The 20,977-nt window shown below is 45.4% G+C and overlaps 1 protein-coding gene across 1 annotated transcript; it reads left to right on the top strand.

Moving 5' to 3' along the window:
* The first annotated feature begins 5,038 nt into the window (after positions 1 to 5,038).
* Positions 5,039 to 6,774, top strand: LOC101026281 (E3 ubiquitin-protein ligase RING2-like). The gene is given in 3 exon segments (XM_009188792.4): positions 5,039 to 5,212; positions 5,563 to 6,290; positions 6,590 to 6,774. Coding segments are annotated over 3 exon segments (999 nt in total). The 5' UTR covers positions 5,039 to 5,126.
* Positions 6,775 to 20,977: the final 14,203 nt, after the last annotated feature.

The following is a 20,977-nucleotide window of genomic DNA, read 5'->3' as shown; positions in this document are numbered from 1 at the left end:
AGATGATCAAGAGAGCTGCCGTACTTTTCTGAAGGAATCTAGGTTCCTCTCACTCCTCCCAGGAAAACAAAAGATTTATATTTTCTTTCTGGAATAAGGCTTTATACTATTCAGGAAGCAGAAAGTAAACATTGAAAGTTTGGTCAACATGACACATAATCTAGGCGAACATGGAGGAAAGAGGGAAATGCCTATAAAAGGAGCTAAGTAAAAGCTGTACAGCTCTGGGGGGCTTTTTGGGGGAATCAAAGGAATTAGAGGAGTTTCTGTTGAGGATCTACTTTTTGGACTCAACCCATGGCTGTGCTCCCCTGTGTCCTCTCACCCTTCCTGGGCCTCATGGGTCACCCTGGTTTCTGAGACCTAGCCTCCCATGGTCTGACCCTCACCACTGTCACCTACATCCCCTTTGTGAACCTTGGGATTGAGGTCTATCTAGTTTCAGCCTCTGAGGCCAAACCACAGTGCCTCTTCTACCCTAATTAGATATAACTGTGTTTCCTGGTTAATAGCTATCAGTTATTGAACACCACACTCCATACCATCCGCTTTACTCTGCATGGAAGCTATCCCATATCACGTTTAATCCTTCTAACAACTTTGAGGAAGATTCATTATCATTCTGCATTTTAAGATGAGGAAATGTGGAAAAATGAAGGTCAAGGAGTTTAAATGTCTGGCCCAAGTTAATAATTCCTGTAATTGGCAGATCTGAGATTCCAACGCTGATCCACCCCACTCCACAGCCCTGACTTTACAGGGTACTGTGTCTGGTTTACCCTCTCTGCTTCACCTCAATCTTAACTCTGCCTAAGATTTGTGAGCCTGTCTGGAAACATCACTTGAATTTCTGATCATTTCGTTTGCCTGGCAGTGTTGAGAAGTGGGGCCTGTAAGAAGTGATTATGTCATGAGGGCTGTACTCATGAATGGATTAATGCCATTACCTCTGGAGTGAGTTAGTTATCAAGGGGGTGGGCTTCTGATATAAAAAATTGAGTTGGGGCCAGGCACAGTGGCTCACGCCTATAATCTCAGTACTTTGGGAGGCCGAGGCGGGTGGATCACCTGAGGTCAGGAGGATGGTCAGGCTGGTCTCAGGTGATCCACCTGAGACCAGCCTGACCAATATGGTGAAACTCCCGTCTCTACTAAAAATACTAAAGTTAGCCAGGCATGGTGGCGTGTGCCTGCAGTCCCAGCTACTAGGGAGGCTGACACAGGAGAATTGCTTGAACTCGGGAAGAAAGAGGTTGCAGTGAGCCGAGATTGTGCCACTGCACTCCAGCCTAGGCGACAGAGAGATACTCTGTCTCAAAAAAAAAAAAAAAGAGTTGACACCACTTCCTCTCCCTATCTCTTGCCCATCCAACAAGGCCCTCATTGGCACCTTGATATTGAACTTCCCAGCCTCCGGAACTGTGAGAAATAAATTTCTTTTTAAAATAAATTACCAGTTGGTGGCATTCTGTTATAACAATACAAAGCAGACTAAGAGAGCTTGCCATTCTTGTACTGCGTCCTGATTCCTTCTAACTTTGCCATGATGGCACACAGGAAGAGCCAGAGTCCAGTCTCTGAGAAAACAATTTCTGTCAATGTAACTTTGATTGGGACATTTAGGGCAAGAGGATTAATTATTGGGCAGCTTTACTGCTTAGTTTACTTTTCTTTTTAAGACAGAGTCTCGCTCTGTCACTCAGGCTGGAGTGCAGTGGCTTGATACTGGCTCACTGCAACCTCCACCTCCCGCCACCTAATCCCGGTCCTGCTTAGTCTGCTTGATTATTCATTATTTTTCTCTTAAGTCTTTTCCTGTATGCTTGGTTTTCTTCAAGACCGTTTTGATTAAAGCCACTTTTTGTTTCACTGCTGTTTTTCTCTGAATGTGAACGCAGAAATATGTGTTAGGTTTATATATGCAGCTGTTTATTCCTGCATTATCTTGTATTGGTAAAAATCTGAAATAAACTACATGTCCATATTGAGTCTGGTTAAATAAAAGACGGTAACATACAGCCCAGAGTGGTGGCTCACGCCTGTAATCCTACCACTTTGGGAGGCTGAGGTGGGCTGATCACTTGAGCTCAGGAGTTCAAGACCAACCTGGCCAACATGGTGAAATCCCATCTCTACTAAAAATACAAATATTAGCCGGGCATAATGGTGCATGCCTGTAATCCCAGCTACTCTGGAGGTTGAGGTAGAAGAATCGCTTGAACTCGGGAGGTGGAGGTGAGCCGAGATTGCGCCACTGCACTCCAGCCTGGGCGACAGAGTGGGACTCCATCTCAAAAACAAACAAACAAACAAAATTAGCCGGGTGTGGTGGTGTGTGCCTGTAGTCTCAGCTACTCCAGAGGCTGAGGTAGGAGGATTGCTTGAGCCCTGGAGGCAGAGGTTGTGGTGAGCCAGGATTATATCGTTGTACTCCAGCCTGGGCAACAAAGCAAAGCCCTGTTTCCAAAAAAAAAAAAAAGAAAGAGAGAGAGAGAGAGGTTATTGGACTTTAGATTGATTGGAGCTTCGAGATTTTTGTTATTTTTTTTAGTTTTCTTTACCACTTAAAAAAAATTACCATTGAGAGCAAGCTTATTTTAAAATTAGATTTGTTTGTTTGTTTTTGTTTTTGTCTTGAGACAGAGTTTTGCTCTCGTCACCCAGGCTGAAGTGCAATGGTGCAATCTCAGCTCATTGTAACCTTCATCTCCTGGGTTTGAGAGATTCTCTTGCCGCAGCCTCCCAAGTAGCTGGGATTATAGGCGCCTGCCACTACGTCCGGATACTTTTTTTTTTTTTTTTGAGACTCTGTCTCGCTCTGTCTTGAGACGGAGTTTTGCTCTCGTCACCCAGGCTGAAGTGCAATGGTGCAATCTCAGCTCACTGCAACCTCTGCATCCTGGGTTTAAGTGATGCTCCTGCCTCAGCCTCCCGAGTAGCTGAGATTACAGGCATGCATCACCACGGCCGGCTAATTTTGTATTTTTAGTAGAGAGGGGGTTTCTCCATGTTGGTCAGGCTGGTCTCGAGCTCCTGACCTCAGATGATCCGCCCATCTTGGCCTCCCAAAGTGCTGAGATTACAGGCGTGAGCCACTGCACCCGCCTGCCACTACTTTCACTGCCGAAAACCACAATTACTTTTGCACCGACTACACCTAGCAGCTACTGTTTCTAACTTACATATCTAAAAGTATTGGTTCAGGTCTCAATGGTACAATTTATTCAATGACATTAATATGCAAAGGGTTTTGTGTTTCTGTAGTGCAGTGGGTTCTCAAAGGACATTGTCAAAGTCTCTAAGGAGATTAACCCAAGTTTGTGGGCTGTTTCTGGGATTTCCAAAATTTAACAGGCACTGGGGTACAGAAGAAAAAGCATAGGCCGGGCGCGGTGGCTCAAGCCTGTAATCCCAGCACTTTGGGAGGCCGAGACAGGCGGATCATGAGGTCAGGAGATCGAGACCATCCTGGCTAACACGGTGAAACCCCGTCTCTACTACAAAATACAAAAAAAACTAGCCGGGCGAGGTGGCGGGCGCCTGTAATCCCAGCTACTCCGGAGGCTGAGGCAGGAGAAGGGCGTGAACCCGTGAGGCGGAGCTTGCAGTGAGCTGAGATCCGGCCACTGCACTCCAGCCTGGGTGACAGAGCAAGACTCCGTCTCAAAAAAAAAAAAAAAAGAAAAAGCATAAAGGTTGAAGCTGATAGACATGGGTACAAACCCTAATTCATCTCTCAGCTAGTTTCAAAACAGAAGCAAAGTTAAACTGTCTAGGCTTTATTTTCTCATCTTTAAAATGGGGAAAGAAATATTAACTCAGAGGGTTGTGGGGAGACCTGAATTAGAGCATGCCCATGGAGCAACTGGTGAATGGAAGGCGCTCAAGTCCACAGGTGTGTCCTCACTCCCTCTAGTAACAAAACAGTGCAGTAGGCCTGCCACACTTGCAGTTTACATCCTAGATCCGACCAACTGCAGATCAAAAATGTTCAGAAAAAATAAAAATAAAAAGCAAGAATACAACAATAAAAATTATACAAATAAAAAAACAGTATAACAACCATTTAAATAGCACTTACATTGTATTAAGGTATTATAAATTGAAAGGAGCTGGGCACATTCCTCAGCCCCGGGCTCCAAAACTCCCTGAGCCTAGTACAAACACATCCCATCCTCCCATCCCACCACATATCGCCATATATCTCTCAAACTCCCTGAGCCCAGTACAAACACATCCCATCCTCCCATCCCACCACATATCGCCATATATCTCTCAAACTCTCTGAGCCCAGTACAAACACCACCTGGAAAGTCTCCGATAAGGAGACAGCCGTTCAAGGTTTTACTGAAAGCGCCGGAACCAAAAGAATTTCTTTGTTCCCCTGTAACTTTCGGGCTATAAAAAGCAAACGCTCGCATTGTTCGGGGCCCTCTTGTATGCTGTGGAATGGAGGGACCAGGTTGGAACTTGTAGTAAAGATCCTTGCCGCTTGGCTTTGACACTGGACTCTGGTGGTCTTCTTTGGGGAACAAACGGTCTGGGCATAACAAAATAACCTAGAGATTTAGAGTATTTGGGACATACAAATTTGACACCATAGTATACGCACCAGAGTATATTAGGGACTTGGACATGGGCAGATTTTGGTATCCGTAGGGAAAGAGGCGGGTGTCCTGAAACCCTGGAGGCTTGTGTTAAAATGCTGTTTGCTGGCCGGGCGCGGTGGCTCAAGCCTGTAATCCCAGCACTTTGGGAGGCCGAGGCGGGCGGATCACGAGGTCAGGAGATCGAGACCATCCTGGCTAACATGGTGAAACTCCGTCTCTACTAAAAATACAAAAAACTAGCCGGGCGTGGTGGCGGGCGCCTGTAGTCCCAGCTACTCGGAGGCTGAGGCAGGAGAATGGCCTGAACCTGGGAGGCGGAGCTTGCAGTGAGCCGAGATCGTGCCACTGCACTCCAGCCTGGGTGACACAGCGCGAGACTCCGTCTCAAAAAAAAAAAAAAAAAATGCTGTTTGCGGCTCGCCATATTGTGCGGCGGCGCTGGTGGCCGCGGCGGCTGATAGTCGAGTCTCGCTCTGGCTTGGGCCAGCGGAGCCCCAGGCTGAGGCAGGAGCCTCAATGTCTCAGGCTGTGCAGACAAACGGAACTCAACCATTAAGCAAAACTTGGGAACTCAGTTTATATGAGTTACAATGAACACCCCAGTGACTCTCTTACAGGAGACAGTAACACATGGCTTAGAAACTGTGGTTTCAGCTGGGCGCGGTGGCTCACGCCTTTAGTAATCCCAGCACTTTGTGGGGCCGAGGCGAGCGGATCACGAGGTCAGGAGATCAGGACCATCCTGGCTAACACGGTGAAACCACGTCTCTACTAAATGTACAAAAAATAAGCCGAGCATAGTGGCGGGCGCCTATAGTCTCAGCTACTCCGAACGCTGAGGCAGGAGAATGGCGTGAACCCACGGGGCGGAGCTTGCAGTGAGCAGAGATCGCCACTGCACTCCCACTTGGGCAACAGAGTGAGACTCTGTCGCAAAAAAAGAAAAGAAAAGAAAAACCGAAATTGTGGTTTCACCTCGAAGTCTACACAGTGAATTAATGTGCCCAATTTGTTTGGAAATGTTGAAGAACACCATGACTACAAAGGAGTGTTTACATCCTTTCTGTGCAGACTGCATCATCATAGCCCTTAGAAGTGGCAACAGAGAATGTCTTACCTGTCGGAAAAAACTAGTTTCCAAAAGATCACGAAGGCCAGACCCAGACTTTGATGCCCTCATCAGCAAAATTTATCCAAGTCATGATGAGTATGAAACTCATCAAGATAGAGTATTAGCCAGGATCAGCAAGCACAATAATCAGCAAGCACTCAGTCACAGCATTGAGGAAGGACTGAAGATACAGGCTATGAACAAACTGCAGCGACGCAAGAAACAACAGATTGAAAATGGTAGTGAAGCAGAAGATAATGGTGACACTTCACACTGTAGTAATGCCTCCACACATAGCAATCAGGAAGCAGGCCCTAGTAACAAACGGACCAAAACAACTGATGATTCTGGGCTTGATAATAACAATGCAGCAATGGAAATTGATCCAGTAATGGATGGCACTAGTGAAACTGAATTAGTATTTAGGCCTCATCCCACACTTACGGAAAAAGATGACAGTGCACAGACAAGACACATAAAGACTTCTGGTAACGCCACTGTAGATCACTTATCCAAGTATCTGGCTGTGAGGTTAGCTTTTAAAGAACTTCGAAGCAGGGCTGGGCATGGTGGCTCACGCCTGTAATCCCAGCACTTTGGGAGGCTGAGGCAGGTGGATCACCTGAGGTCGGGAGTTCAAGACCAGCTTGACCAACATGGAGAAACCCTGTCTCTACTAAAAATACAAAATTAGCTTGACGTAGTGGTGCATGCCTGTAATCCCAGCTACTTGGGAGGCTGAGGCAGGAGAATCGCTTGAACCCAGGAGGCGGAGGTTGCAGTGAGCCAAGATCGCATTATTGCACTCCAGCCTGGGCAACAAGAGTGAAACTCCGTCTCAAAAAAACAAAAAAACTTCGAAGCAAAGGTGAATCAAACCAGATGAACCTTGATACAGCCAGTGAGAAGCAGTATAACATTTATATAGCAAGAGCCAGTGGCCAGTTTCCTCTATTAAATGGCTCTTTTTCTTTGGAATTGGTCAGTGAGAAATACTGGAAAGTGAACAAACCCATGAAACTTTACTACGCACATACCAAGGAGCACAAATGAGCTTTTAAAAACCGATTGTGAGACTGAACTTTTTTATAGTCCATTTATTTAATATTAAAGATGTACTAGCATTACTTTTATGGACAGATCTTGGATATGTTGTTCAGTTTTCTTTCTGAGCCAGACTTGTTTACGCTATTCAAATATTTTCCCCTTAAGATTTCCTTTTTGGGGCCGGGCGCGGTGGCTCAAGCCTGTAATCCCAGCACTTTGGGAGGCCGAGGCGGGTGGATCACAAGGTCAGGAGATCGAGACTATCCTGGCTAACATGGTGAAACCCCGTCTCTACTAAAAATACAAAAAACTAGCCGGGCGCGGTAGTGGGCGCCTGTAGTCCCAGCTACTTGGGAGGCTGAGGCGGGAGAATGGCGTGAACCCGGGGGGCGGAGCTTGCAGTGAGCCGAGATCGCGCCACTGCACTCCAGCCTGGGAGACACAGTGAGACTCCGTCTCAAAAAAAAAAAAAAAAAAAAAAAGATTTCCTTTTTGGAAGGGACTACAATTATTCAGTACTTTTTTCTTTTCCTAAAAAAAAAAATTTAAAGTTTTTTGTGGTTTTTTTCCCCACAAAGTGTGGTTCCATTTTGAGCACCCTTTGATCCAGGAATTTTTCATAGTTTCTGTATTCTTAAAGATTCAGTTGGCTGTCCTTTTCTCGCTCCCCTCAAAAGATTTTTAGTCATACAGAATGTTAAATATTATGTATTCTGACTCCCCCCCACCCGCCGCCGGAGTCTTGTATATTTGTAGTTTTCCATATAAACTGTAGTATCTTCATGAAGACCCAAGGCTCAAATTTACTGCCTGAAAAACAATTCTCATAGGATTATTCTTTTCATGGTATTTTCTTCCATAATATCTAATTTTAAAAAGAAGTTCTTTATGAACTTAGTGTCCATTGTCATGCAATGTTTTTTTTTTTTTTTTTTTCTTCCATTCTTATTCCCCGTAATTTTGGAATTTCTGGTCCTGGAAAGAATCAAACAAAATCTTAAGTTCCATGAGAACTTGGTTCAGTGGCAGATTTTGCTGAAGAAAGAAAAATTAAATTGGTAGTAAAATATAGTCTTCAAGTATTAAAAAAATGCTCTTTGCTGAGGGAAAACCTTGGATTAGTTAGGGTGCATCTAATTTTTTAATGTGACCATTAGATGGCAGCATTCAGGCGGGATTTCCTGTATCAGACCAAACAGGCTTCTCCCCTCTCCCCACTTCTACCAAAAACACAAAAACAAGCTATTCTTCTGAATGCCTCAGTTGGAACAGCAATTGAGGGATACTGTTTAGGAATGCAATTGCCAGGGGCAAAACTAAAAGAATTCTACTAGGTAGAGGAGGGGAATAATAATAAGAGTTGATAGTATTTACATATACTAGGCATTCACTGTTCTAAGCCCTTTTATTTATGGTAACATAAAGAGTAGGTAAACACATTAACAAACCTCCAGTTCGCAACCCCCCTCTGATATAGAGGGGAACTATAAATTTTTTGTTGTTGTACAGACAGGTCTCACTCTCACCTGGGCCGCAGTGCAGTGACATGTGATCGTAGCTCATTGCAGCCTCCAACTTTTGGGCTCAAGCAATCCTCTTGCCTCAGCCTGCTGAGTAGCTGGGACTACACCGTGCTGGCTATTTTTTATTTTATAATAAAATAATAAAGTACATAATATGTATTTCATATTGTTAAATATAATATTTATATTATATATAAATATAACATTTATATATACATATAATGTAATATTAACATTTAATATAATTAAAATATAATTTTTTTTTTTTTTTTTTTTTTTTTTTTTTTTTTTTTTGAGACGGAGTCTCGCTCTGTCGCCCAAGCTGGAGTGCAGTGGTGCGATCTCGGCTCACTGCAAGCTCCGCCTCCCGGGTTCACGCCATTCTCCTGCCTCAGCCTCCCGAGTAGCTGGGACTACAGGCGCCCGCCACCACGCCCGGCTAGTTTTTTTTTTTTGTATTTTTTAGTAGAGACGGGGTTTCACTGTGTTAGCCAGGATGGTCTCGATCTCCTGACCTCGTGATCCGCCCGTCTCGGCCTCCCAAAGTGCTGGGATTACAGGCTTGAGCCACCGCGCCCGGCCTAAAATATAATATTTACATAATTACAATATAATATAATAAGGCTGGGCATGGTGGCTTATTCTTGTAATCCCACCACTTTGGGAGGCCGAGGCGGGTGGATCACTTAAGGTCAGGAGTTCGAGACCAGCCAGGCCAACATAGTGAAACCCTGTCTCTACTAAAAATACAAAAAATAGCTGGGTGTGGTGGCAGGCACCTGTAATCCCAGCTACTCTGGAGGCTTAGGTAGGAGAATCACTTGAACCCAGGAGGTGGAGGTTGCAGTGAGCTGAGATCGCGCCATAGCACTCCAACCTGGGTGATAGAGCAAGACTCCATTTCAATAATCATAATAATAATAGCCATCATGGCCGGGTGCGGTGGCTCATGCCTGTAATCCCAGCACTTTGGGAGGCCGAGGCAGGCGGATCACGAGGTCAGGAGTTCAAGACCAGCCTGGCCAACATGGTGAAATGCCATGTCTACTAATAATACAAAAATTAGCTGGGCATGGTGGTGCACATCTGTAATCCCAGCTACTGGGACAGCTGAGCCAGGAGAATGGCTTGAACCTAGGAGGCGGAGGTTGCAGTGACCTGAGATTGTGCCACTGCACTCCAGTCTGGGTGACAGAGCAAGCCTCCATCTCATAAATAAATAAATAAGTAAAATAGCTATCATAGTGCCAGGCACCTGTAGTTCCAGCTACTCAGGAGGCTGGGCAACCACCTTTGGGAAAAAGCTATCTAGTCACAACTGCTTTTTTTTTTTTTTTTTTTTAATAGAGAGAGTTTTGCCATGTTGCCCAGACTGGTCTTAAACTCCTGGGCTCAACCCATCTGCTCGCTATGGCCTCCCCAAAGTGCTGGAATTATAGGCTTGAGCCACTGTGCCCGGCCTACAAATATTATTTTTTTTTTTTTTGAGGCAGAGTTTTGCTCTTGTTGCCCAGGCTGGAGTGCAATGGCATGATCTAGGCTCACTGCAACCTCCACCTCCCGGGTTCAAGCGATTCTCCTGCCTCAGCCTCCCGAGTAGCTGGGACTACAGGTGCATGCCACGACGCCCAGCTAATTTTTGTATTTTTAGTATAGACGGGGTTTCACCATGTTGGCCAGGCTGGTCTCGACCTCCTGACCTTAGGTGATCTTCCTGCTTCAGCCTCCCAAAGTGCTGGGATTGCAGGCATGAGCCACCGCACCCAGCATGAAAGAGTGACCTTTGGAAACTGACTGAGTCTGTTCCTCTTCTTGGGAGCTGTTTCTTTCTTTTTTTTTTTTTTTTTTTTTGACATGGAGTCTTGCTATGTCGCCCAGGCTGGAATGAAATGGCATGATCTTGGCTCACTGCAACCTCTGCCTCCCAGGTTCGAGCAATTTTCCCCTCTCAGCCTCCTGAGTAGCTGATATTAAGGACACCTGCCACCATGCCCAGCTAATTTTTTGTATTTTTGTAGAGATGAGGGTTTCACCATGTTGGCCAGGTTGGTCTTGAACTCCTGACCTTAGGTGATCCAACCACCTCAGCCTCCCAAAGTGCTGGGATTACAGGTGTCAGCCACAGCGCCTGGCCACTGCAGTGTCTTTATATCCAATGCACTCACTTTCTAAAATGCATGGAGGATGTTCTATGTGCTATTTCCAGAGGTCATTTTTGCAGAGATAATGGCATTTGAGATAAAACACCCGTGATTTATTTGCTCTTTTCACAAGCTGGCCACTGAGTGAACTTTGGAATTGACTCTGATACCTGTTGGTGTAAAGCTCTGTCCAGGCAGTGCTGGATTACAGCAACACCAGGTAACTCCATGTGGAAGGGAAAGGCCTCTAGTGAGGTGACCCTCTTAAGTGTATTGCCCAATGCCACAAGGGGGGTCAAAGTCTGACCGTTCCGAAAACTTGTTCCTGTTCCCTTGAGCCACTGTGGGATTTCTTCCTGTCTTTAGTCACTGGCCATCATAAGCAGTGATTGGAATCGGGTGCATCCCTTCCTTGTCATTTGCTTTGTAGCCTTGCACAAATGGGCTGAGCTGTGGGTAGTTGCTATCTCAGAGGTCACAGGGATCTCCTGGACACACATTCCATGGAGTCTTTTCCTGTTTCCCTTCCCTCTGACCTCACCGGGTTGTCTGGTCACAGTGTTCCCACCCCATTTATGACATTTTCTCCTCTTTGGTCTCCAGGACTCTATGCTGTCCTGCCTCCTCTCTCTCAAGACTTCTTTGCTTCCTTAAGGAGCTTTGCTCTCTCTCCTCAAATATAGGTGACCCTCAAGGTTTGGTTGGATCTGTGTGGTTGAATCCTTTCCCAAATAGCCTGCTTGAACACTGCATACTAACTCACTTCCCCTCACCCCACCCCTGGGGATAGCTCTGGAGTTCAGATCCCTCAACCTGACCTCTGACCTCCACCACACAGTAGCACTGGCCTGCTCTGTCCTTCCCCTTCTGTGCTCCCACCAACCCCCAAGCTCACCTTTCTAGAGCTAGTCAGCTTCCTACACCCTGGACCCACTCTCTTCATGGACAGCCCTGTTTCCATTATGGCAGCCAAAACCCTCCCATTTGTTAGACTCAAATCTCAGGAATGACCTTTGATCATTCACCTGTAAGTAGTAGTAAGGGTCTTCATTGCATTTTACTAATATCAAGTAACTTTTTTGTTTTGTTTTGTTTTGTTTTAGACAGAGTCTCACTCTGTTGCCCAGGCTGGAGTGCAGTGGCGTGATCTCGGCTCACTGCAACCTCCACCTCCCAGGTTCAAGCAACTCTCTTGTCTCAGTCTCCCAAGTAGCTGGGACTACAGATACTCGTCACCACACCTGGCTAATTTTTGTATTTTTAGTAGAGCGAGGTTTCACCATCTTGGCCAAGCTGGTCTTGAACTCCTGACCTCAGGTAATCTGCCTGCCTTGGCCTCCCAAAGTGTTGGGATTACAGGCGTGAGCCACCGCGCCTGGGCAAGTAACTGGTTTTTGTTTGTTTGTTTGTTTACAAGTAGGACTTTTTGTCACTATTAAAAGTCTGAATTTTAAACAGATACTTGAATTGGTGGTTCATATCTATCAGCTCATTCAACTTTAGCACCTGTCCTGTCCCCAGGAGCTTTTCCAGAACTACTACCTTGACCATGAAGCTCCATGAATTTTCCCAATTCAAACTTAGGCTTCTTCTGCATTTTCATTTTTTCTTTCTTTCTTTTTTTTTGGAGACGGAGTCTTGCCCTGTCACCCAGGCTGGAGTGCACTGGTGCAATCTCGGCTCACTGCAACCTCTGCCTCCCAGGTTCAGGAGATTCTCTTGCCTCAGCCTCCTGAGTAGCTGGGATTACAGGCGCGCCACCACACCCAGCTAATTTTTGTATTTTTAGTAGAGACGGGGTTTCACCATGTTGGTCAGGATGGTCTCGATCTCCTGACCTCGTGATCCGCCCGTCTCGGCCTCCCAAAGTGCTGGGATTACAGGCTTGAGCCACCGCGCCCAGCCGTAATATTTTCATTGTTAAATTTTTATTTGTATTTTTTAAGCCTTGCTTAACTAAGCAAGATCATAAGAAATTTGGCTACCAACTCACAACTGTTCCTTTCAATATTTTTGTTTAAAAAATTTTTTCAGGCGGCTGGGCGTGGTGGCTCAAGCCTGTAATCCCAGTACTTTGGGAGGCCGAGACGGGTGGATCACGAGGTCAGGAGATCGAGACCATCCTGGCTAACACGGTGAAACCCCGTCTCTACTAAAAAATACAAAAAACTAGCCGGGCGAGGTGGCGGGCGCCTGTAGTCCCAGCTACTCGGGAGGCTGAGGCGGGAGAATGGCATGAACCCGGGAGGCGGAGCTCGCTGTGAGCTGAGATCCCGCCACTGCACTCCAGCCTGGGCGACAGAGCGAGACTCCATCTCAAAAAAAAAAAAAAAATTTTTTTCAGGAGTGTATTCCTCCACCATGATTCCCTCCTCCCACTAATATTAGGCTTAATTATATGCATTTTAAAACTTAATTTTGGCTGGGCGTGGTAACTCACGCCTGTAATCCCAGCATGTTAGGAGGCCGAGGTGGGCGGATCACCTGAGGTCATGAGTTCGAGACCAGCCTGGCCAACATGTTGAAACCCCATCTCTACTAAAAGTACGAAAAATAGCTGGGCATGGTGGCACGCGCCTGTAATCCCAGCTACAAGGGATGCTGACACAGGAGAATTGCTTGAACCCGGGAAGCAGAGGTTGCAGTAAGCCAAGATCACACCACTGAATTCCAGTCTGGGCGACAGAGCAAGACTCCATCTCAAAAAAGAAAACCCAACTTAATTTTATCTATTTTTTTTTTTTTCTGTTTTTTTTAGATGGATTCTTGTCTCTGTCACCCAGGCTGGAGTGCAGTGGTGCGATCTCGGCTCACTGCAACCTCCGCCTCCTGGGTTCAAGAAATTATCCTGTCTCAGCCTCCCTAGTAGCTGGGATTATAGGTGTATGCCACCACACCTGGCTATTTTTTGTATTTTTAGTAAAGACGAGGTTTCGAACTCCTGACCTCAGGTAAACTGACTGTCTCGGCCTCCCAAAGTGCTACGATTACAGGCATGAGCCACTGTGCCTAGCCTTTTTTTTTTTTTTTTTTTTTTTAAGAGACAGAGTCTCACTCTGTTGCCCAGGCGAGAGTGCAGTGGTACAATCATAGCTCACTGCACCCTTGAACCCCTGGGCTCAAGTGATCCCCCACCTCAGCCTCTCAAGTAGCTGAGACTACAGGTGCATGTCACCACATTTTGCTAATTTTTTCTTTTTCTTTTCTTTTCTTTTTTTTTTTTTTGAGACAGAGTTTCACTGTTGATGCCCAGGCTGGAGTGCAAGGGCATGATCTTGGCTCACTGCAATCCCCACCTCCCAGGTTCGAGCAATTCTCTTGCCTCAGCCTCCCGAGTAGCTGGGATTACAGGCACCCACCACCACGCCTGGCTATTTTTTGTATTTTGTAGTAGAGACAGGGTTTAGCCATGTTGGTCAGGCTGGCCTTGACTTCCTGACCTCAGGCAGTCCACCCACCTTGGCCTCCCAAAGTAATGAGATTACAGGCATAAGCCACCACACCAAGGCAATTTTTTCTTTTTTGTAGAGATGGGGGTCTTTCTATATTGCCCAGGCTGGTCTCCAACTCCTGGCATCCAGCAGCTGCCCTGCCTCAGAGTCTCAAAGTGCTGGGTACAAGAATGGGCCACCATGCCTGATCAATCTCTCCTTTTTAAAATGATTGAATTATTAGCATTTAAATATATAACCATATTAACTTATTCTGACCTAAGAGAGTCCCAACTTTCTTCTCCTTGACCTATCTGTAAATACAAAGGCTAGAAAAGTACAACCCGAGGCCAGGTGTGGTGGCTCATGCTTGTAATCTGAGCACTTTGGGAGGCTGAGGTGGGCAGATACCTGAGGTCGGGAGTTCAAGACCAGCCTGACTAACATGGAGAAACCCTGTCTCTACTAAAAATATAAAATTAGCCGGCGTGGTGACGCATGCCTGTAATCCCAGCCACTCTAGAGGCTAAGGCAGGAGAATCGCTTGAACCCGGGAGGCGGAGGTTGCAGTGAGCTGAGATTGCACCACTGCACTCCAGCCTGGGCAACAAGAGCAAAATTCCGCTCCAAAAAAAAAAAAAAAAAAAAAAAGAAAAGCAGAACCTCCCCGGCATGTAGGTGTGTAAGTAGGTCTTTTTGAAAACCTGTGTAAAAGGATGCCTAAGTGCTGGCTTGTTTTTTCCTCATGGTCCAACCTCTAGGATTCGTGCTCAGGCTAGGGTTTGAGTGGCTCCTCCTGACCTGGATCTTGCAGGAGGAGTTTGCGGAGGTTACACAACTTGCTCAATACCTAGGTGACTGGCATCAAATCAGCTTGGGGCTGCCCATCAATGATGTTTAATATAAAGATATGTATCAGAGATTCAGGGGTGGCTAAAGTACCCCCTAATTCTCTTATTCTGTACCAGACATTACTCTGGATTTATAATACTCAGATCTTTTGAATGATATAGTTTTTGCCATTTGATATCTTGTGAGCATTTATCACAAGATTTCAGCCCAGTAAATGACCAAAGAGGTCTTGATCTTATTGCATCATGTTGATTTACCCAAGTTAGGACACTGTGATAAAAGCAAATAAAAATAGCAGACTCTTTAAATATTTGGGTTTGCAAAGACTAACACTCTGGTAGTATAAGAAGAAGAAGGGAAGGAAATGATGACTTATTCAAAACTCACAATGACTGTATTTTACAAATGAGAAACAGAGGCAGAATAAAGTTAAGTAATCTGTTACAACGCACATTTTCAGTAAGTGGCAGAGCCTGGACTCATCCACAGGGATCTTGGTCAGGACCGAGATCCAGCTCCCATTCCCACAGCAAATCGCCATTTACTTGGGGTAGCCCCCTGGCTTGGCCAGTGGCTCACACCTGTCATCCCAGCACTTTGGGAAGTCAAGGTGGGCTGACTGCTTGAGGCCAGGAGTTTGAGACCAGCCTGGGGAACATGGGGAAACTCCATCTCTACAAAAAAATACAAAAATTATCTGGGCATGGTGGTGAGCACCTGTAGTCCCAGCTTCCCGGTGGGGAGGGCAGGTGCTGCTGAGGTCAGAAGATTGCTTGAGTCCGGAAAGGCAAGGTTGTGGTGAGCCAAGATAGCACCACTGCACTCCAGCTTGGGCAATGGAGCAAGACCCTGTCTCAAAACAAAACAAAACTAAAAAACCCTTTACATTAAAAAAAGTTTTATTAAAACAACAACAACAAACTTCAAAGCTGGGAATGGTGGCATGTGCCTGTATTCCCAGCTACTTGTAAGGCTGAAATGGGAATATCTTTTTGAGCCTAGGAGTCAGAGGCTACAATAAGCTATGATCATGTCACTGTACTCCAGCCCGAGTGACGGAGGGAGACCCTATCTTTAAAACCACACAAAAAAATTGGTTGGGCGTGGTGGCTCACACCTGTAATCCCAGCACTTTTGGAGGCCGAGGCGAGCGGATCACCTGAGGTCAGGAGTTTGAGATCAGCCTGGCCAACACAGTGAAACCCTGTCTCTACTAAAATACAAAAATTAGCCAGGTGTGGTGGCTTGGGCCTGTAGTCCCAGCTACTCAGGAGGCTCAGGCAGGAGAATCTTTTGAAACCAGGAGGCAGAGGTTGCAGTGAGCCGAGATCACGCCACTGCACTCCAGCCTGGGCAACAGTATTTTTTTTTTTTTTTTTTGAGACACAGTCTTGCTTTATCACCCAGGCTGGAGTGCAATGGTGTGATCTCAGCTCACTGGAACCTTCGCCTCCCAGGTTCAAGTGATTCTTCTGCCTCAGCCTCCTGAGTAGTTGGGATTACAGGTGCCCACCACCATGCCCGGCTAGTTTTTGTATTTTTAGTAGAGATGGGATTTCACCACGTTGGTCAGGCTGGTCTCGCACTCCAGGCCTCAGGTGATCCACCCGCCTTGGCCTCCCAAAGTGCTGGGATCACAGGCGTGAGCCACCAAGCCTGGTGCTAAAAAATTTAAATGTAAATAAAGTTTCAAGGAAAAGAGCTAGAACCAAAAAAAAAAAAAAAAAAAAAGTATATTTTCTATGGGATGTATAGAAAGAGCAGTACCTATTACTTATGCAGTGAAACTTACAATTTGAATGAGACAGTTCAGAGCCAGAGGGTTGTGTTGAGCCACTGGCCAGCTGCGCATTAGAATCCTGATACACAGACACACACAAACACACAAAATAATAGCCAGGTGTGGAAGCAAATGCTCTATGCACATTGCCTGTGTGTCCTTAACAGTACATTAGTGGCGTCTGGGCTTTGAATCAGTCTTTGACTTTCTGTCCTTTCACAATCCTGTGCTGGTCAATGAGATACTTGAAGGCGGGTCCTCCTCTAGTGCATTTTCTCTACCACCTATGACCACAGTCATCTTTTCGAATCTGCCTTCCCTCTTTAATTGTAATAAATGAAGACGTATCTACTTTGTAAATTTGCTCTTCGGTAAATCCAAGGACTCTAGCTGGACCCTCACAGGGCCAGTTAAGAGCTGAGTGGATTGTCTGTTTAAAGGAAGTCATACTGAGTTGTTAATGAGGCTTGAGAAGGCAGTAATTGCTTTCAAAGGAGAAACTAGTTAACACAAATGTATCTTTAATTAGCTTACAGTGGGAAGTGATATTTTTGGACAGGGCCCCTGGTATCCCTACATTCCCTTCTTCCCCACTTCACACTTAGCCAGCCAGGGAAGAAAATTAAGGTACCGATCTTGCATCTAAATCTTTTGTAATTCTGCTTCTCTTGGGAAAGAAAGTATCACCTGGGAGCCAGTCCTGCTTGACCGTTTTATTAGGAATCTAGAATCTATATATGTCATATCTCATCTTTAGTAAAAGAATCCGAGAGGTCACAGAGTGGCATTAAACCTAGTGCAATAACATTGACATTCATGTAGAAACTTCACTTCTGGCTGGGTGCGGTGGCTCACGCCTGTAATTCCAGCACTGTGGGAGGCTGAAGCAGGCAGATCACTTGAGGTCAGGAGTTCGAGACAAGCCTGGCCAACATGGTGAAACCCCGTCTCTACTAAAAATATAAAAATAAGGCCAGGTGCGGTGGCTCACATCTTTAATCCCAGCACTTAAAGGAGGCCGAGGCTGGCGGATCACCTGAAGTTGGGAGTTCGAGACTAGCCTGACTAACATGTAGAAACCCTGTCTCTACTAAAAATACAAAATTAGCTGGGTGTGGTGGCAGATGCCTGTAATCCCAGCCACTCGGGAGGCTGAGGCAGGTTAATCACTTAAACCCCGGAGGCAGAGGTTGCAGTGAGCTGAGATTGCACCACTGCACTCCAGCCTGGGAGACAGAGCGAGACTCCACCTCAAAACATGAAAAAAAAGAAGCTTCTTCTCTTCTGCCTGGTATCTCACACTCATTTAGGAGCACTCTTGGAAAAATAAAAAAGGGTAATGTGACAGAAATTGTAGGGCTTGGGATCTACATGCTAAATCCTGGCTTCCACCCCTCCTTCCTGGCTTTATGGTCTCAGAATCTTAGGCAAGTCACTTCACTGATCTGGAATTTATTAATGTGTTTGAAAGTACTGGGCACATAGTAGGCCCTTTGTAAATATTAGTTTTTTTCTGCCTATAACTGGGATCTGCCAGGAAATACATGCTAAACTCAGGAAGGGAGATTGGATTAAGAGTCCTTGTTGAGTGCTGTAGGGGAGGAAAAGTAATTTTCTCTCAGCATTTCACTGTTCTTAGTTGGAATGAACCCCTGTAAACAAAAACCAGATGAATGAGAGAAAAACAGAAGTTCATTAACCTGAATATTTTCTGTATATAGGGGAGACATGCAGGGAAAAATGAGTAAATCTCCCAGAGTAAAAAACAATCTCAAAGAGGTGGCTTTGAATTCAGGCTTCAATACTTGAGACAAAGAAAGAAAGGTGTGGGTACAGTCCTGGGGGAGGTGACCAGGAAAATCAGCTAAAGGGTAAGGTTTGTTACACAGATTTAAGTTGATGCATTCTCCATCGATTAGTTTCTAGAGGGTGCTGTGGCCCATGCCAGTAATCCCAGCTCCTCTGGAGGCTGAGGCGGGAGGATCTCTTGAGGCCAGGAGTTCGAGACCGGGCCGGTCAAGATGGTGAGATTTACCCCCACTACGACACAAAAGACAACATGGATCAACAGATGTTTTCTTCTAGCCATAAGACAATGACAATCTCTAATGACGTAAAATAGTGGTACATGAAAAGTATATGTAATTTTATAAGAAACTCATGTCAGCTAACTATATGGTAAAGTTAGGCTACCTTCTTTCTTCTAGATTCTCAGATACGTAAGAGCTCAACCTAAAGATTCTCAAGTTATTAGAATTTAAACAGTTCAAGCCAGCTGTGCAGAGGGGATTTTTGAAACTTGTGGAGAAACTATCAACTAATAGGAATTACTCCCCAAATCATGGCTATAATGAGCTTTAGATGTGTTCATTTGACATAAGAGAGGAAATCCGTCAGAGTTCAAGCTGGAACACCGAAATCACTCTGGGTATTTCAAGCAGGGGGTTTGAACTGGGGAATCAGGTGTTTATAACAAGGTTGAAGAACAGGAGGTCAAGGGAAGCTTCTAGGTTTACAGTGTTGCTGTGGTGCTGGACGTCAGTCAGTTGTGGCCGTCACACAAGAAAAAAACCCCCAAAACATAAAACAACTAAACTGATATTTCAACCACAGCCCACAAGAGTGGGCCAGGACATGTATTCTGAGCCTAAACAGTTTGACTGTTGGGAAAAACACTTTTCCCTGTACACTTTTTTTTTTTTTTTTCAGACAGGGTTTTGCTCTGTTGCCCAGGCTGGAATGTAGTGGCACGATCTTGGCTCACTGCGACCTCTGCCTCCTGGGTTCAAGTGATTCTTCTGCCTCAGCCTCCCGAGTAGCTGGGATTACAGGCACCTGCCACCATGCCCGTTTAATTTTGTATTTTTAGTAGAGACAGGGTTTCACCCTGTTGGCAGGCTGGTCTTGAACTCCTCACCTCAGGTGATTCACCTACCTCGGCCTCCCAAAGTGTTGGGGTTACAGGCGTGAGCCACCGCGCCCGGCCTCTTTCCTGTATTCTCTCACACAATACTTGTGATATCAGATGTGTGAGGGTTTTTACCACCACACCAGGCAATTCTATGGCAAACACCAACTGGGTGGCCACTTCAATTCTGATACTATCTAACTGGAGATAGTGTCAGATCCCACAAGTTAAGGGCTCAGTCCCACAAGCTGCCTCCACTTCAGACACCAATTACAAGTCCCACTTTCGACCTACTGGCTATAAATTGGGGGTCCCACGATCCCCTTCTAAGGTTCAATGATTTGCTAGCATAACCCATATAACTCAGGAAAACATTTTATTATATTGACTGGTTTATTGCATAGGGTATTATAAAGGATATGGATGAATAACTGGATGAAGAGGTACCTAAAGCAAGGTCCAGAAGGGTCCCAAGCACAGGATCGTCTGTCCCTGTGTACTTGGGGTGCACCACCCTCTCATCACCTCCACCTGTTCAACAACGTGGAAGCTCATAAAATCTTGTCTTTCAGGGTGTTTGTGGAGCTTAATCTGTAGCTCCCTTCCCCTCCACTCTTTCCTGGAGGTTGGTGGGTGGGCTGAAAGTTTCGACCCTCTAATCACTTGGTCCTTCTGGTGACCAGCCCCATCTTGAGGCAATCTAAGGGCACCCACCTTAAGCCACCTTATTACCATAAACTCAATTGTGATCAAAAGTGGCTCCTTATAAATAACAAAAGACAATCCTAGCACTCAGGAAATTCCAAGGGTTTTAGACACTTTGTACCAGGAACCAGGTATAATATTTCTTATTATACCAGAATTCCCTTCTAAACTAGACATTTAAATAAGAACCAGAGTGTCACAGTACTCAGAATCATATCAAGGGCCAGGTACCATGGCTCATGCCTGTAATCCCAGTACTTTAGGAGGCCCAAGTAGGAAGGTCACTTGAGGCCAGGAGTTCAAGACCAGCCTGGGCAACAAAGCAAGACCCCTGTCTCTACAAAAATATAAAACAAAATAAAATAAAAACAAAACCCAAAGAAACAAAAAACAAAATTGTATGAAAAATCAACTCAAATGAGAAAGAAGAACAGATGGAAATTTTAGAACTGAAAAATATAGTCATATAAATAATTAAAAACCCAAATCTATGACTGGGTTTAACAGTAGAATGTAAAGGACAGAGGAAAGAATCAGTGAATGCATATGTAAAGCAATAGCAATTACCCAATCCGAACAAGAGAGAGAAAACAGAAAAAAACGAAGAGCTCTTCAGGGACAAGTGGGACTACAACAAAAGATCTAACATTCATGCTACTGAAGTCTCAGAACAGAGGACAAAGAGAGCAAGGCTGAAAAAGTAATCAAGAAATAATGATTGAGACTGGGCGCTATAGCTCATGCCTGTAATTCCAGCACTTTAGGAGGCCCAGGTGGGCAGATTGCTTGAGCCCAGGAGTTCAAGACCAGCCTCTGTCTCTAAGAAAAAAAAAAAAAAAAGCAAAACCAAAGATGAAAACAAGTCAGGT

This window comes from Papio anubis, chromosome 13 (assembly GCF_008728515.1).
Source record: "Papio anubis isolate 15944 chromosome 13, Panubis1.0, whole genome shotgun sequence".
Taxonomy (NCBI): Eukaryota; Metazoa; Chordata; class Mammalia; order Primates; family Cercopithecidae; genus Papio; species Papio anubis.
The sequence above is the reverse complement of the archived record's forward strand: the minus strand, read 5'-3'. Positions and strand labels throughout refer to the sequence as shown.